The 17,457-nt window shown below is 44.5% G+C and overlaps 3 protein-coding genes across 3 annotated transcripts in view; 2 read left to right on the plus strand and 1 right to left on the minus strand.

Annotated features, from left to right (window-relative positions):
* Positions 1–17: 17 nt before the first annotated feature.
* Positions 18–1,861, minus strand: cUnh11orf68 (chromosome Un C11orf68 homolog). Its single transcript, XM_079295083.1, has 2 exons — positions 1,654–1,861; positions 18–1,173 (listed from the first exon to the last, which is right to left on the minus strand). The coding sequence occupies exon 2, from the start codon at positions 1,127–1,129 to the stop codon at positions 338–340; it is 792 nt and encodes a 263-aa protein (XP_079151209.1). The 5' UTR covers positions 1,130–1,173; positions 1,654–1,861; the 3' UTR covers positions 18–337.
* A 468-nt stretch (positions 1,862–2,329) lies between these two features.
* On the plus strand, positions 2,330–8,871 carry drap1 (DR1-associated protein 1 (negative cofactor 2 alpha)). Its single transcript, XM_079295722.1, has 7 exons — positions 2,330–2,472; positions 3,106–3,178; positions 3,627–3,720; positions 4,062–4,187; positions 5,573–5,663; positions 5,846–5,934; positions 7,539–8,871. Exons 1-7 carry the CDS (start codon positions 2,431–2,433, stop codon positions 7,687–7,689), a joined length of 666 nt encoding a protein of 221 aa, XP_079151848.1. The 5' UTR covers positions 2,330–2,430; the 3' UTR covers positions 7,690–8,871.
* A 3,105-nt stretch (positions 8,872–11,976) lies between these two features.
* The window catches only part of LOC306796929 (mitogen-activated protein kinase kinase kinase 11), a 37,860-nt gene continuing 32,379 nt past the window's right edge, over positions 11,977–17,457 (plus strand). Inside the window, exon 1 of the mRNA XM_079296017.1 lies at positions 11,977–13,712. Within this exon, the coding sequence (XP_079152143.1) occupies positions 12,977–13,712 (736 nt within the window). The 5' untranslated portion in view covers positions 11,977–12,976. The remainder of the gene's footprint in view (positions 13,713–17,457) is intronic.

Below are 17,457 nucleotides of genomic sequence, written 5' to 3' on the forward strand. Positions count from 1 at the left end.
ACCACAACATATTAAGATGGTCTTCAAAAGTAGATTTTATTTGGCAACTCTGTTATAGTTTCATACAAACCAAAAAAATAAAGTCTAACAAATGACAAATTAGCATACAAAGGATTTCTTCCATCAGGTAAGTGTGAACAGATCACGAACACAAATACTTTAACTTGTATTTACAAGTTAATCAATAAAAAAAAGTGAGTTTTTTTGTTGCCAAAAGGAAGAACTTCAGATCAAAATCCAATCACTGACTTTTAAAACCCTGTCGGTCAGTGAAAGGGTTTGCCAAGTGCCTCTCCATTTACCCGTACTCCAAAACTATCCTCCTGTTCTCACAGACTTATGTTACTTCTAGATTGGTGACTTTGTTGACAATGTGGGAACGCCGGGGTACACGCTCGAGGTCAAATTTGCTCTCATATATGGTTGGACACAGTTTCCAGCGGTTGTTTCGGTAGATTCCCAGGTATGTGTACACGTCTGGCTTGTATGTGAGGGAGCATTTGACTCCTGTGGCCCGGATGACGTTGTCCAGCCTGATGACCTCACTTTCGTCTGTGAAGTTCTGGTTATAGGCACAAATGACCTGCTTGCCCTCACCCTTGGGATTATGGGGACTGACTTTAACTAGGGAGATCTTGCCATCCAGGGCTGCTCTGGCCACACACTCCCAGGCGTGGTCCAACTTGAAACCAGAGTCCAAGTGCATCAGCCATTTGCCCGAGAGCACTCCGTGGTTCAGGGCCAGCTCCTTCACTGTCTGGAAGCTGACAGGCCGGCCGCTGGCCAAAAGCTTCTCCCAGCTCTCCTGGAGACCTGTAACATCCCCAGTGCTGGGGCAGTGGTTCAGGCCCAGCACAGCGATCCACCCCACAGGACTAACTCCACTTTCCTCATCACCAAATCTGTTTACTTGTGAGGGCCCGTTGCTCTCCAGCCAGCCATCAAACTCGGATTTGGGAGTTTTTCTTGAGTCAAACACAATCCAGGGGTCCATGTCTGCAGCCATGGCCTCAGCAGCATAAGTCTCTGCAGCAAAAGGGGTCACCACCTCTGCAGCAACAGGGGTCACCACCTCTGCAGCAACAGGGGTCACCACCTCGCCATCTCCAGGGGCCCCTTCCTCCTCCATAGTGCTATCAGTGTGGGGATATTTAACTCGTCCTGGAACTTATCCTGTAGAAAGGAGGGAGGTGTTATGTATTAAACTCGATGTTTAAAAACAGGTGCACTCTCTGATAGTTTGCGCTACTTCCAAATGAAGGCAAAGGTGGACAGCTGGATAGTTTGCGGATGTTTACTAGCGCTACTAACGTCACCTACTAACGTTAGCCTGCCACATTACCAACATTTGTTCAATAGCTAGCGTAAACGTTTGTCTATCACCTATTCTTTTACAACAACAAAAAGTCTATCCATTTCGTTTGTGTGTTGTCTACAGTCGGCATGTGGCTAAACAAGAAGTTTTTAATTGCTAGGCTTCAGCCTAATTGTAGCTAGCCAGCTGGCTAGCCATATTACCAATCGTCCATGTTCGTCTTCTTGACTAATTAGGAGGTTAGCTGTTTACAGCCAGCTGTTGACCACACCTAACCTTGTAACAATAGGAATTATGGCACATTGTTCACAAACTTCGGCCGCTGAGGTCTAACCTACCCGTGGCTGTTGGAGTTTGTTGTCCTGTGTTGCTCTTCCGCATAAGCCGACTGCGGTGGTGAAGCTAGCCGCCGTTTGATTGTATTGCGCGTCTATTCGTGCAATTGCGGTACCGTCAGCAGCGCACGTAATGTATCCTCACTATCACATATAACGTTACTCAGTATCAAAGAGTATGAATAACTCTATCCAAATACATGCCCGACAGTTTAACTGAATAACCTTGTCTATCGACTAATGAAATGGTGAATCACGTACCCCGGAAATGAATCAATTCGGCACAGAAATAAAGTAGCATCGTATAGTAGATTTGTCAATTACGACAAAATTAGAGGTTTATTTATTTAAGCAGCGTTAATTTATGAGATTTAATCTACAATTTACGGCATTAAGATAACCTACGTCCAACGGCTGCTCTTAAATGACAATATACCAGATTCCCCGGGTATATGTAACCGCAAATATGCAAGCACGTAATTAGTTAGTGTTCATTTTCTGTAGTTATGAAGTGCAACCGTGTTACATTAATAGCTACAAAAATAAAAAACATAATTTTACATTAGACTTCAGTACAAAGTTGCTCCAAAAATGACGGCGCTGTGACCCTGCGGAACTACGCTGACCTGCCAGGCAACGAGTGACGACGTGCTAACGAGTTAGCAGGGTAGCTATCGCTATCTAGTGTGTGCGCGGAGGAGGTGATTTATGTATGATATAGACCAATATTCCAGTATATATTGCCTTTTATTTTAAGTTAGCCATCTAATTGATTTAATTATGCCAAGCAAAAAGAAGAAATACAACGCGAGATTCCCTCCGGTAAGTCTAAACTTGGCAGAACCGGTGTTAAGACTGGGCAACGTTAGCAAACTGTATGAAGGAAAGCTAACTTGTCTAGCTAGCTCAACTGGGATTCGGCCTATTTTGTTGCCCAGAGTGCTAACAAGCTAACTGACAAACGCACGCCTTTACTACTCAAATGTAAAATGGACTAGTGTCATTATACCAACGTCGTTGGTTTAATAAATTGGCCAGCTTACTTTGCACCCCAGAGTTAGCTATGGCACATTTGAGGCGTGAGACGTTAGCTAGCATGTCAACCAGTTATCGTTGTTTTTAGCATGCCAAGCTAAGTGAAACTAGCTAACTGTTGTACATCTGGGCCATCTGTTTTTGAGGTATTCCCATTGCAAACGCTGTAGAATATCTCATCAACACGCCGGTAGTAAATAGTTTTAAACATGCATGTTATTAAAGTCGTCTTATGATAGCGACGACTGAGAAATGTGTTGTAGTTCACTGTATCTTGTCATGTAATTTAGTTAGTGAACGTTGAGTTTTGATTCATAAATCTGTCTTAAAGTCTTGTTTTTCATATAAAATATGTGTCTATGTATTGACAGGCATTGTACAAACACAACGTACGTACCACTGAACCTTTTCTCCTTACAGGCACGGATTAAGAAGATTATGCAGACAGATGAAGAAATAGGCAAAGTGGCTGCAGCAGTACCTGTTATTATTTGTATCCTTCCTGCCCAAAATCTCTTCTGTGCATGTACCAAGGTTTCGATCATCTGTATGTGCTTTGGATTCACGAAATGAATTTATATGAACTGCACCTTTCATGTAGTCTAAGGACCTTGTGCTAAAGCTCTGACTGTGAGATGAAACAATCCCTTGATTAACCAGTCAGTTAACGTAGCAATACTTAAACTATTTAGTTTGATAAAGCAAGCAAAACCTTTGCTGGTTGAGGTTTCTCCAATTGGAAGATTTTAACTTTTGCATGATATATTTTCTCGACTAACGATTTATTTAATTTTTTTATGACAGATGAATCGATAGTGGGGGGGGGGGGGACTGTTAGTCAGCCCTAGCCTGACTCTGTGTACAAGTTATTCTCTCGGGCAGTATTTCAAAAAAAGAACACAGACCTCCTACATCCTAATTTCCTTAATTTAAGATGTCAGCGAGAGCCCTGGAGCTTTTTTTGGAATCATTGCTTACAAAGGCCTGTCAAGTCACCCAGTCTAGGAATGCAAAGACGATGACAACATCGCATCTGTAAGTTTCTGTATTTGTGTGTGTGTGTATCTTGATAAATGATCTGCTCTCTATTGCAATGCTTTGGAGTTCGACTACTTTGGGAGACACCCTCTGCTCAGTTCATTGTGACCGACATACCACATGCATTATTATCAGGCAGCTGGATAATAACAGGAAATCACATTAAAGATTTGATTTTGGACACGTTTGACTGAAAAGATGCTCACTTCCTTTTTAAAATGAATATATAGCCTCATTTATCTTTTTGTCTGTGTGACATTTAGACTTTATCGTCAACTCAGAATGCATGCAGGTCTGTTGAGAAAGCAATGTACTCATCTAAGATTGTGTGTCCACAGAAAGCAGTGTATTGAGCTGGAGCAACAGTTTGACTTCTTGAAAGACCTGGTTGCAACGGTGCCGGACATGCAGGGCGAGGGGGACGAGAACCACACGGAGGGGGGGGGAGAAAAAGTGCCACGCAGGTATGTGTGTGTCTCTCTCTCTCACACACTCGTGCACACGGCAACATGTAGGTATAGACCCGTTTTGCCCCAGCCACCCAGACCAGTTAGTGAGCTTTAAACATTGAATTAAAACTGTTTCCAGCATCAACATGTTCGGTTGTCAGAATCGATATTGCATCAGCGGACTCGTGTGCTACAGGATCTCGACCGTTTCAGTTCAACAGGTGTTTCGGTGCAACGAGTGACCGTGTTAACTGGTGACTTTCAGACAAATGCGTCCGTGGTTGCTTGTGGTAACTTACCTAAATGGTTGTCGTAGACAATAAACAGCGACGAGTATGTATTTAAAATTGATTGAAGGCTTTTTACGAGGACACCTTCATGTTCTGTTGGTGTTTTCAACAGATGCCGTCACTACGAGCAACCACGGAAGAGAGTCACCAGTTAACACGGTCACACATTACACCGAAACACTGGCAGCGACAAGCAATTCAACTCGTTGATTGACAAAACAAATGCTCACGTACACAGATCTGGAAAGTCAATTTGTTTAGGTTGCATTGGCCGTCTTTGCTGGTTAATGCGCTTGCATAGCTTGACAAGATGTTGCACTTCGCTGTCAAATTACGTGCGCACACTTGTGTACCTCGTCATTGTTTACAGACTGTTAAAGGGTCCAAACAGTCAACACTGTAAAGTTTTGTTGACTCGGGGAAAGTCAGATCTGCAAGGTCCTGTTCCACGTGCACGGCTGGTCCAGGATCAAATGGCTGATTTTGACTCATTAATCCTGTTGGTCGCTTGATTTGTCAATCCATGCAGTCATTTGTAATAAGCGCACGCACCCACACAATTAAGAAGTGAATCACTCAACAGGACTCAACTCCTTATATGGACTCAAGGAGAGTTATCTTGGCCTTTTCCAGGAACCGCTGCTGCTGTCAACAGAAGTTGACCAAAGCCATACGTTTGTCATCCTAACGATTATGACCCTATCACTGTTTTCTTCTATTTGGTGACTGTAGATCAACGACAAAAAAAGGCCAATAAAGAGAGAGGGTTGCACTAATTATTGAGGATTGTAGAGAAGAAGAAGAAGAAGCAGTATTGACTGTTAAATCAAGCACTGCAGCTGCATTGAAGCAGAGAGCCTGGCAGATAATTACACACAAATTAACTTCTTTTCACTAAAGAGTGGCAGATTCGATTTAAAGTGCTTGTACACTCCTAATATTGAGACACATTAGTCTCAGCTACGGGAGTGAGGCATGCGGAGACGCTGTGTCTTTGAGTATGAAGAGCTCGAAGTCCTTTCACCAGCAGTATTGACCACATCAGAATCGTCTCTGTTTATCTGAAAGATGCACATAACGCTTTGTTCTTTTTCCTTTTTCTGACCCCAGGGGTAGAAAACCAGGGTCTGGCCATAAGAATGGGGGAGCTGGCTCCAAAGGCAAGGACAAGAAGTTGTCTGGCACAGAGTCGGAGCAAGAGGTGGGGGCGTGTTTACATGGACCAGTAGCTATCTACAGCTTCGTAGTTATGCCTTTTTTGGAAGAACATAAATGATCATCACACGCAGGAGGATCTAATTGAACTCCACCCAGTTTCAATGATTGGTGTGTGTGTGTTTGAGGTCGATGGGCTGACTGGTGTGTTTGTTGTGACGGAAACAGGATGACTCTGAAGACAGCGAGACGGACGAGGACGAGGAGGACGGCTCTCAGTCCAGCACAAACCTGCAGACTGTATCCAGGTTCCACAGGTACGGACCCAGACCGCGTGCATCCAAAGAAGTTATTTTACATATGTTATATGATCATTATCTGATGGCAAACACAGGCTGAATGATTAACAATGCAGCTTCCTAGGCATGGGCATTTCAAACAAGAGTACTATTCAATAATCACTGGGAACTATTTGATTGAGAGTCAATCAATCCGCCCGACCGACATGCAAAAATATGCGCTCATCAACCAACCGACCCGCACACCTCCAGCGTTATGCGTCACACAGGACTGAGGAAGAAGGACAGACGGGCTGAGGGCCTCTGCCACGGTTCACCTGTTTGAGACAGAGAGGGGAAGAGAAGGTTGAAGGTCACCAACCAAAAGAGCAACTTTGGTTACTTTTTATTTCGTAAACACATCTTAGTTGTGTTTGATATTGTCAGCGTTGGTATTCAATGACGTCGGTGCCGTCTCGCCGTCGTTTCTTCTAAGTCGTGGATGAAAAGGTTGTTGAGGTTTCGTCTTCGTTAACAAAACACTCACTGCATTGAACGTCGTTAGATCAACAAAAAGGCTTCAGCAGCACAATGTTAGGCATGTTTGCCTGATTTAGTAGTAGATAGTAAGTACTATCCCTTATTCTCAAAGAATGGAAAACCATTTTAATAAACCATTCAAATATTATGAGCCCATTTGAACTTGTTAGGGAGATTCTTATGTCAAATCAGTCAAAACAAAATCATGTTTCCCTTTTGTACGCCGGGATAGAATAGTAGTGGAATCTGAGTGTGGATGTAAACGTAGTCACTGCTACAGTACAGTTGCAACAGATTGTTGGTAATCCATATTCAGTATTAAGGCGAGTTAGTGTAACTTTAGCTGAACAGAGACCAGAGCCCCCCCCCCCCACTGCCTCCACATTTAAATACCATCTGATCGACCATGTTGCCCCCTTTCTTCACGAAAGATAGATCCACGTTTTCATTTGTCCCACAAGCCGTTACACTTTTAAACAGGTTGCGCTCTAGCCCTTCATCCCCCGTGCACTTTGACCTCTCCTTCCTGGTAACTCTAACCCAAAGGATGTCCAGCTGGTCTAAGCGGGCCTCAGTTTTCTAACTTTTTCACCAATCATTTTAATGTTTGTACATAAAGGTTGCTGTTTGTCACTAGAAACGATGCCTAAAGCGATGCCACTTCCACACTGCTGTCACATTCTAAACAGCGTGTGCACACTGAACATTTTTGCAAAATACAGTATACGCAAGAAAGTCTGTATGCTGGAGGAGCTTCTCACCCCTGGAAAAATGAAAAACAATTCTGGATGGTAAACGATGATAGAACAGCTTTGTAAACACTCAAAACGTTTGACATATACAAATACGTTTCACATATATGATGTATTTTCCTGTTAGTGTAAAATTAAATATGTAGATTTTATGGCATACTTGCTATGCCAATATATGACACTGCTTTTGAAGTAGAATGTGTGTATTTGGGACTCAGTGCTTGATTCACTGAGAAAGAGAAGACGCCTCATTGATTCATCCATGTTTAGATGGGAAGTACCTCGTGAGAGTGTTTTTCATTTGATTGATTCCTAACATCTGGTTTACACCTCTGCCTGTTTCCCCCACAGCCCAAACGCACCCCCCCAGTACATGCAGATGGGCAGCATGGCCCCCGCACAGCCCCAGGGCGGCATGGACTTCGCCCCCCCTCCCCCAGCCCCCGAGCCTCACAAAAACGAGGAGGACGACGACGACGATGACGACGACTATGACTCTTAGCTCCCTCCTCCTCCTCCTACACCAATCACACACACGTACACTCTTCCAGCATTATTTTCGATTTCTTAAGTTGTTCTTGCGGCGGCTGCTTTCAGCAGAGGAGGGAAAGACTCTTCATCACGCCGAAAGCGAAGAGGAGGAGCCATCACAGGAGACAGACAACTGGTTGTACGTTATGTGTTTTAATTTTCTTTTCTTTTAAAAAAAAAAAGTTTTTATTTTATTGTAGAGGAGAATCCAACGAGGATGTTTTTTAACGAGTCAGCTGTTCTATTTTGACTATAAAAAACAGTCAGTCGTCACTATTTTGGCCACCAGCCCCCGCAGACAGGATAGGTGTAGTTTGTGTTGCCGTGTAGCTTTTTCTTTTGGCACTTTTCTTTCTCCCTCAGTCCTCCGTAGTAGACTTATGAAGTCAACAAATGAGTCGCCCACGGTCGGCTTGAAAACAAGAAGTGGTCGATCGAGCCTTGATACGGCCTGTGGTGCTCGTACAAAGGCTCCCAGCCGAGATGAGTCTGATTGGCTGTGAAACGCTGCTGTTCAGACGTGTACTTCCCGGCTTTGTCTCTCCAGTTGTCCGGCTGTAACATAAACAGGGAAGCAGGTGTATTTTTACTGTAGGTTAGCTAAACCACAGCTTTTTGGGAATTGGTTTCTATTTTTAATTCACGTTTTTATCAAGAGAACTGTAAACCTCCACGACCACCGCCATGAAGTCACCCATATCACCAGGTTCATGATGTACACTTTGTTTGTTTCTCACGCTGTCACAGGTTATTGCTCTGGCAGTTGGGTCTTGTATCTTTTTTTTTTTTTTTATACGACCATTAAATTAACCTGAATTGCCCATCAGAAGTATACTGTGACTCTTGGACCATAACTTTGTTTTTAAAGTTGTTTGTCTCCTTTTGTCCTCTCTCATTTCTATTCTGCCCCCCCCCTCCAATTTTTGAGTAAATTTATCGTTAACATTTTAATTTTTCCCCCCCTCCTCTTTTAGATTGTTTTAAATGTATCCATTGAAAACAGAGATGGGGCTCCCATTAATGAGTCAGTCTCAGTATGAAATGTTTCCGAATAGACGGTTGAAGTTGACACTGTCTTGTAAACTTTTAACATTCTTTTTATTTTGTATGGGTAAAATAAAGTTCATGTTTCAATAATAAAAGCGCAACCCTTGTTTGGGCTTGATGTGTTCTCCGTATCCGAGATGAAAAGCCTGAAGGACTTTCCACATCTGGCAAATCTGCAACGGCATTCACTGTTAAACACAGTCCTTTGTTTACTAGAAGGAAAACTCAACCCTGCGCTTTCTTTGAGGAGAAATATTTCAAATTGCTTCCCCTTCATCTTTCTATCATTTCACAGAACGGAGCTCCGCCTTTGTAGGCCGGATGCTGTGACTCCTTGCACTTATTGAGTTCTTTACTTTCTGTATTTTGCAGTATATAAAGAAATTTCCATGTGGATGGGTCTCTCGTTGATTTATCGGCAAAGACTCGTGCAAACCTGAAAGACAAGTGCTGGTATTTGCACTCTTCCCCCCCCCCCCCCCCCAACCCTGAGCCGGGGGCTGCAAAAACAACTGCATCCTTCCTGCACAGGCGTTGACTCAGCAGACTGTGAGGAGGGTGGGGTTAGCTGTGTGTGTGTGTGTGTGTGTGTGTGTGTGTGTGTGTGTGTGTGTGTGTGTGTCGGGTGGGGTGGTGTCCAAACAAACTGCAGCGATGGGGCACGGAAGGAGAGAGGGTAGCAGGAGCCATCAAAGGACCAACAGAAGGAAGCTCACTGTTTCCACACAGCAAGCCGGAGGGGCCAAAGGTGGCCCTCTGGTTCCCATCCACTCCCATGGAGCCAGTGGCTCTCCCACTGTGTGACGGTGAGCCCAGGAATATATTGGCCGTCACATGCCCCGTTCAACTATTTAATTAAGCACATATTTGATATTCCTGGAGCACCAATATTCACCCTGTCTGTTTAGCGCCTGTCTCTTTAAGCAGGAGGCATGTCACCTCTGGTTGCATAAAGCCGAGATGACAATGGCTAAAAACCAAGATGGCGACGACCAAAACGTCGAAATCAAAGTTTGACCCTCTTGCTCATAGGATTTTGGATCAGAATAACCAGAAAAGCATGCTGGCTTGCAAACTGCAAAATGCAACCAGATGTAGTAGAACATCCTGGTATTTTTGTCAGACTGAATTTACATACTGTGTATTTGGACATGTTAAATCTTTTCCCGGTGTACTAAATAGTATGTTAGTACGGGAAGTATGGGAGTATTGGAACGCACATAGAATAAAAATATGTTAGGCCGCCTCCAAATTTTGATTTCCTAAATCAAAGTTATGAAACGCTCCGTCAATTATGAGTCAGCACTTGGATGGCGTCTCATAATTGTGCCTCTCCATGAGTACTGTGGTTGTTGGGAAGCGCTGTAATGGCTGCAGTGTTGGCTGCAGTAAGTCATATCAGAGGAGGACACATTCGTAGGCTTTTTATAAACATATCGTCGCATCACAGAATGTCGTTTCATTTTTCAGTCAGAGAATGTGCAGAACTACTCTGCTGAACTCGAGTGTTTTTACAGTAGGAAGGTGATACTTCAAGTGAGAGTAGTCTCCTTGGAATAAAACTTTTAAATGAGCTACTTGACTTATATCTTAAGTAGAACCGCACAGCAGCAGATCCGACTCACTTGAGTGAAATTTCAGAAGCAGCTTTTCCACCTCGCTCGGTTAAGTAGCCCATCACACTGCATAAAGAACATTAAACCAGCCACATGCCAAAGGCTGTTAAATGTGTTGCTTGAGGATAGGCTTGAAACTCCTTTCGTGGTTAAAATCTACAGCAGACAAAAGAAAATCTTCAACACATTCCTCCTCACAGAAAGCTAACAGCAGCACTTCATCCTCTTTTCTTTGACTAAGGGGACACTTTTTAATGAACTGCTGTCCTTGAGTGTTTGGTCTGAATGTCACCAAAGCATGATAGCTGAACTGATTCAAGAGGAGGACACTTTACTGTGCCGTTACAGTTATATATATATATTATTTTGCTAATGACTGTGTGTTGCCTTTTGCTAAATGTTTTTGAGTATTTCTTCTTTTCAGGTTCATTTGCCACCTGTTCCCACCAACACTAATTCAGCCATGATTAAAACAAAGACTTCTAGGGTGTATTTCAAAATAAAAGCCATGCTAAACTTTGCTGTGTGGTCAAGAGAATATCACTAGGAAATTAAAATAAATTAAATATTCCCTTTTCGTCCCAAAACATGAGAATTGCGTCTTAAATCGATAACAACATAATAAAATCAACATCCTGGTAATTTCAATACTATGATTATTGCTGACTACTGTTATTTTTATTATTTTTATTTGCAAGCACTTCCTCTGCATTGTTATTTTCTGCCAGCTTGACTCACCTCCAGAGTTCTGGCCTTGCAGCGGCGTTAATGTTAGTGTTAGTTAGCACTTAGCAGGAAAGTATCCACAGGAAAAGGTATTCAAAATAAAAGTCTCAAATACATGATACACACATGGGTTGCACACAAGTACCTTATAACTACTCCATAAACACCACAAATTAAATATTTACTTTTACTGAGACAGTGAAATAAATGTTCTGTAAATTCTGTAAAATTGAAGCCTGTTATTGCACTCATGGCTTTTGAGTAAGAGTCTGGAACTTCGCTTTAACTTGATAGGATACTTTACTGTGCTTAAAATCACAGTATTGCTTTTTATCATTTCTATTGCAGGAAAAAGCAAAAAATACCAATAATCTACATTGGTGATGATAAGTGAATTGGTAACTGATTACAGAGTTAATGACCTGTCTTTAATGATTTATTCTCCGCCTAAGGATAATACATGATAATGTCCAATCAGAGTTGGACATATGTGTCCACAATTATCTAAGTTTGAAGATATATTTCGTCATAAATCAGAATTAAATTAAGTATTAAAGCAGTAATATTTCAATGTTGTTAAAGGTACCGTTTTATATTGACAATTTGTTCCCCTCTAATGAAGACTTCACCCAACAACACTGAAATATTCCCCCCGCCATTCGTCTCTAAAACGTTCGCTTCTGACCGAGTTTTATTTTGACAGTCCCAACCGGATATGTCACTGTGTAGTGCGTGTCGCTTCACCGCGTCCTGTCATCTGACTCTTTTCCTGTTGGGAGAGAAAAAAGTTTAGAAACCCCACCCTCTGTACTGACTGTGAGCAGACGAAGAAGTGGTTCGAGGTCCGGACGAGTGAGCACCGACCGAGGATGAGGAGTATTCCAATAAGTTAAGATGGAGTTGTTGCGCTGTTTGGATACCGACTGTAACCGCGAGACCACGCGCTGAACTCCAATTAGGGAACTAACGGGGTTTGTTTTTTTACTGCGTGTTTCTTTCTGGAAAGTGAAGCAGGTTTGGAGAGCTCTTCCTGTTCCAGAGTCGGCTGTTCCTGCGTGTTTTGTCAGTATGGGCACTCTCGCTCAGAGGGATGCGGGATTTCCTGCGGGTGCGCCGCACAGTTGCGGTCAGACGCGGTCGTTGGAGTTCTCGGTTTGCTAACGCGGACTGGTTTTCCCTGGAACTTGTCGTAAAACACTGGTTGGCTGGACTGAACGCTCCTTTTCCTGCTATTCTTCTCCGCTTCGCAGCGCTTCCTGCTTTGTGGTGGCCACTGCACTTAATGGCTAAAAATACATAAAAACTCCAAATGGACAGCTGAACGTAGTTGGAACCGTCATTTGGAATACTCTAAAGTATTTTACCACAAACTCTGGATAGTTTTATTTTTGTCTCTCCACACTTTAGTCATCCGAAGCATGAGGTCAACAGGTAGCACTTTTGAATGAGTGAAGAGGAGAGCTCATTTACCCATAATGAGGCCATTCAACAGCCTTTTTAAATACAGGCCGGTGGAGTGACAACCATGTTTGGGAAACCACACATCAATGGAGACTGTGCTGCCTTTCTGAGCTCTGAAATGCTCGTCGCTGTCGCACAGAACTGACCTCTCAACTGATCCTGTGTTTTCAAGAGAGCTTTGCATGTAATGTCAAGACGAATGAGAGACACTCACCGTTCAGACATCTTTGAATCCTCCTCTGTAGCCCGCTTGTTGGTCAAGCTCTCGAACACATTCCGCTGGTCCCTGATGAACCAACAAGAAAGACAGGAAAGGGAGCGAGGCGCAATAAAGTACTCCTTTGTACTTTATTTTCAAACCCTTGGGGTGCAAAATCAGATCCGGTCTAGACTTCTGCTGGAGGCTCCATGGAGCCACTGAAGAACATGTTCAGTCGCGGCCCCCTGTCCAACTGGAAGAATTTGGATCAATCGCAAAAAGGGAACTTCACCAACCCGGTGTGGACGGCCTTATTCGACTATGAGGCGTCCTGCAAAGATGAGCTCACCTTGCGTAAAGGTGACCTGGTGGAAGTCCTGTCTCTGGACTCTGAGATATCAGGGGACGAGGGCTGGTGGGCGGGGAAGGTCAACAACAAGGTGGGCATCTTCCCGTCCAACTACGGCTCCTTCAAGCCGGGCAGCGCCGTGGTCAGCGAGCTCAGCCCGGCCGTGGTCAGCCAGTTTGAACCCGACGTGCTTGACTTCCGGGAGCTGAGCCTAGAGGAGGTCATCGGGGTCGGGGGCTTCGGAAAAGTGTATCGCGGTACATGGAGGGGCGGGCTGGTGGCCGTGAAGGCCGCCCGCCAAGACCCGGACGAGGACATCAGCGTGACGGCGCAGAACGTCAGACAGGAGGCGCGTTTGTTCGCCATGCTCACGCACCCCAACATCATCGCCCTGAAGGGCGTCTGCCTGCAGGAGCCCAACCTGTGCCTCATCATGGAGTACGCATCGGGCGGTCCGCTGAGCCGGGCGCTGGCGGGGCGCCGCATCCCGCCGCACGTCCTGGTCAACTGGGCCGTGCAGATCGCCAGAGGGATGCTGTACCTGCACAGCGAGGCCATCGTCCCCGTCATCCATCGGGATCTCAAGTCCAACAACAGTAAGTCGCAGAGCGAGCCGGTCATCGATCACACCCGGTCCCGCTCTGTCAGCGGTAGATTGATGGCGGTACCGGGTTCAGAAGTATTTACTGGGCCTGCTGGGGGGCAACATGTCCTGTGGCAGTGATGGAACATGGTGTGCTACATATACAGCTGCTAAAGGCCTCTCTCTGTGTCCACAAGGCCACATCTAGAACAAAGGCGACCCTTTTAACTCCTGTAGAATTATTAACTCAAACACCCTCGTCTGGGAAATTGGATTATCCCTCTACTTTTGATCCTGTGCCATAATTGGTACAGTCCAAGTCATTTGTCTCGGGGTAATATATCAGCTTTCTCTGGAGTTCTAGTTGAAGATCATTACATTAAAAAGTAAGATTAATGGTACAACAGGACATCTTTTTTGGATGCTAGCTCAGTCATGTGACTCTCTAAAATGTAGGCCAAGGCTGCAGATATGCGTCTTTGCTAGCACAGATCAGGAGTTCTAGAGGAGGCTCTGGGTCTCAGCGCCGTCACAGCTCACACTTCGGACTTTGACGCCATCCGGGGGGGGAGGGGCAGCCGGGGGACAGACACGTAGGCACTGAACCTTGCCATTAAAGCTAAACTGCAGAGAGATGTCGCTGATGAGGCGTTCTATTTGAAGCAGAACAAGTGCTTTTCTCAGCTCTTAGCAGCACATTTAGCCAACCCAAACACAGAGCCACCTGAATGTCACAGCAGCCTCCCCTCTGTTATTATCATTCTTATGATGCAGCGTATAACTCCCCTCCCCGTCCGCTCCCTGGCTGTATCCAAAAGATCATCCTCTCTGTTGCTGCAGAGCGACTGAGGCTCTGAGACTGAGACCTTGCTTCGGAGCGTTAGGTTTCCTCCCTTGATTCCACACCCAAGTTTAAAGCGACGGATCCTCATTCAGCACAGCTTTAGCACACCATTCCCCCAGGCTCCGTTCAGAACTCCCATCTTTTTCCATCAGTCCTGCTCAGCTAGTCCTCTCCCAGTTCTCTTCAGCACCTGCCCACTCTTTGTTTCACCCTTGTGTCCGGTACTTTCCCGGTAAGACCTCTCCACCGGAAATAACCAAAAAAATAATAATTTTCCCGAAGCGCAAAAAGAAAGATGAGTTATGTCAATGTAGTGTTAGTGCGTGAGGCCGGCCAACGCAAACACGATCCCGGTCTCGGGAGATGGTATCGCTCTCCTGCCTCTTGGTTTTTCAATTCTTCTCTGAATCTTTGTCCCGACATGTCTCCATAGAGCCAGAGCCCTGCTGTGCCACTGGGCAATATCCTGTGGTGGTTGGGTTGGGGGTTAGGTTAGGTTTGGGGAGCCAACAGGTTTAACACACAGGTGTGAGAGCATCTCAACATGAGGGCGTTTTAAAGGAGACATGCTCACCAAGACACTGTTTAACAGTCGGGCCATAGGGCCGTTAGGCAGACAGTACAGAGCGTACTGAAGCATCAATGGTGGCCCTCAGAGTGTGGAGTCAGTTCCTCAGAATGATGACGCAGGTTCTTCTTTCAGGAGCTGGCATTTTGCCTCTCTGTAGTCACACGGGGAGAAATCTGTCACAAGACCTGTTTCCAGTTGTGGCCTAAAGTGGACCACAATGCATTGGGGCAACAAGATGTGTTCATTAACAGAAAGTAGAAAATATTGATGGTACAAGAGGGAGGTTGGTAGTTTCTTAAAAATAACTCTTATATGACGACACCAGCATCACTTTAGTACGTTTGAGCAGCTGTTAGTGATGGAGTAAGGCGGATAGTCATTATAAACAAGAGCTAAAGGTTGGAGCTAATGACCAGCGCAGCGCTTCGGTCTGTTTTAGAAGATGCTGATGAAATGGGATCCTTGGAGAAAGTGTCGTGGTGGGTCGAAGCCACAGGCCATAACTGGAATTCCACTGAGAGTAGAGTAGAGTAGAGGATGGATATGGGGATCAGAGTCTGGGGACTTATGCACTCAGTCATTCTCTGTTCTTTTAGCAGACTAGTGTTTTTAGCATCTGGTGGTTCTGTAAATGAGATTTCAGAAGCTTTACCACTCTAAAGCAGTCTATTTCTGCAGGACACACTGAATCTTGTTCACAATGCTGCTGTTTTTATTCATCAAAATCATTTAGTTTTCACTCTCATCGGCTCACACTGGCTGAGTGTGAACTGCGAGCCACATTATCTTTCTAACCTTTGTCTTCGTCTTATCTACAAATGGGGACAGGTCTCGTGATGCACCTTGGCACGCTGAACACACTACTAAACAAAAACCACAGTAAACTGCTCAGTCTGCAGGTTAGATCTCGGCTACTGACGGTATAACTTCTGTTTCACTGGGACTTTAAACACACAGTTTTTTTTCTCCATTTTTGGCCACTAGGGTGGCAGCTTTAAACACGTGAACATTGACATATCAATGTTATGCTGTGGCTAACGTGTCAGCAAACACTTGCTTATACAGCAAATCCAGAGACTGATTTGTATTCATTTGGAGTCATGTGTTTTGGTCACCTGGCAAATGAAATGTGAGGCCAGTATTCACTCTTCTGTTAGCTTTGGTTTACTCTCTATGGATACGTGGCTCTTTAGCGGCTAAATGATCCGCTATGTTGCTGACTTTGTCTGTTTTTCTTTCGACATATGTATCGGTGCTACTTTTAGTTGCCTGTTATGGAAGTATCAACATATATTTTAGCTGCAGCTGGAGTAAAACTCTCGCCATCAGCAGCAGCCCTCAAAAGCCCATTGAGTCGGTCTGCCGTCCTCGCACTGTCGGTTATCTCTGTGCACAAAGCCTTCATAGATGCATCACCACACGGCTGTAGTTAGAAACGGTGGGGGAAAGTGCCGAGCTAAGCACTTGCTGGGCTGGAACTCGCAGGCCTTTTTTTTTTTTTTTCTCAGGAAGAAGCCACAGTTAGATCTTAGATCAACACATCTTTTCTTTTCTTTTTTGCACGAGTGGACAAACATCCGATGCATTCCACTACCCGCATGTTTTCATTCAGGGCCCCCAGTGCTCCACACTGCCGCTCACTCAAAACATCCCTGTGTGTGTGTGTGTCGGCTGACTGTGTGATGTTTGCATGTGTGCGGTGAACTGATCTCCTGTTACCACTGCGCGCACGCACGCACACACACACACACACACACAACACACTGCCCTGTTCAGCAGCAGAAATCATGGGGGCAATTTAGACATTTTAGTGAAGGGAATGGGGGGATTTTAAACCCGATAAAGTCTGAACATGCACCTGTGTTTTGTTAAGGTAGCTGTATTACCACTTAGCATGTTTAGTTTAGTTTATAACGGAGCCAATAACAAAGTTCAGCTCGCAATTAGGATTTTTATCGTGTTCTCTCTCTCTATCTACAGATGGAAATATAGCGGTGAAGTGAATAAAGCTACACTTTTGCTCTTCAGTTCTCCAGTCAAATCTTCTTTACTTCAGCAGTGAGAAGTGATGCTGTCTTATGTAATAACAAGATACTAAATACATACAAGTACATACTATACATAAGTATCGGACGAGTGTCGGACGCCTGGCCTTCATCTCATGTAACTACCATCATCGCCCATGAATGGATGTCAATACATCCCTTGTTTGGGATGAAAACATCTGTCTTTAGTCTAGCAGCCTTCATGTCATCATGCACCTGTATATATTAAGGCTAGGACGTTATTTCGACATCCCTTTATCTTAATTAAAGCGCAGCAAAACCTGTTCATTTTGGGTTC

The sequence above is a fragment of the Melanostigma gelatinosum genome (genome assembly GCF_949748355.1).
Source record: "Melanostigma gelatinosum genome assembly, chromosome: 23".
Taxonomy (NCBI): domain Eukaryota; kingdom Metazoa; phylum Chordata; class Actinopteri; order Perciformes; family Zoarcidae; genus Melanostigma; species Melanostigma gelatinosum.

Excerpts from the sequence above, each read along its gene's own strand:
- cUnh11orf68 (XM_079295083.1), bottom strand. The coding sequence starts at position 1,129 with ATGGAGGAGGAAGGGGCCCCTGGAGATGGCGAGGTGGTGACCCCTGTT.
- drap1 (XM_079295722.1), top strand. The coding sequence starts at position 2,431 with ATGCCAAGCAAAAAGAAGAAATACAACGCGAGATTCCCTCCG. Across the intron at positions 3,721-4,061 it reads ACGATGACAACATCGCATCT|AAAGCAGTGTATTGAGCTGG; the intron begins GTAAGTTTCTGT and ends GTGTGTCCACAG. Across the intron at positions 4,188-5,572 it reads GGAGAAAAAGTGCCACGCAG|GGGTAGAAAACCAGGGTCTG; the intron begins GTATGTGTGTGT and ends TTCTGACCCCAG.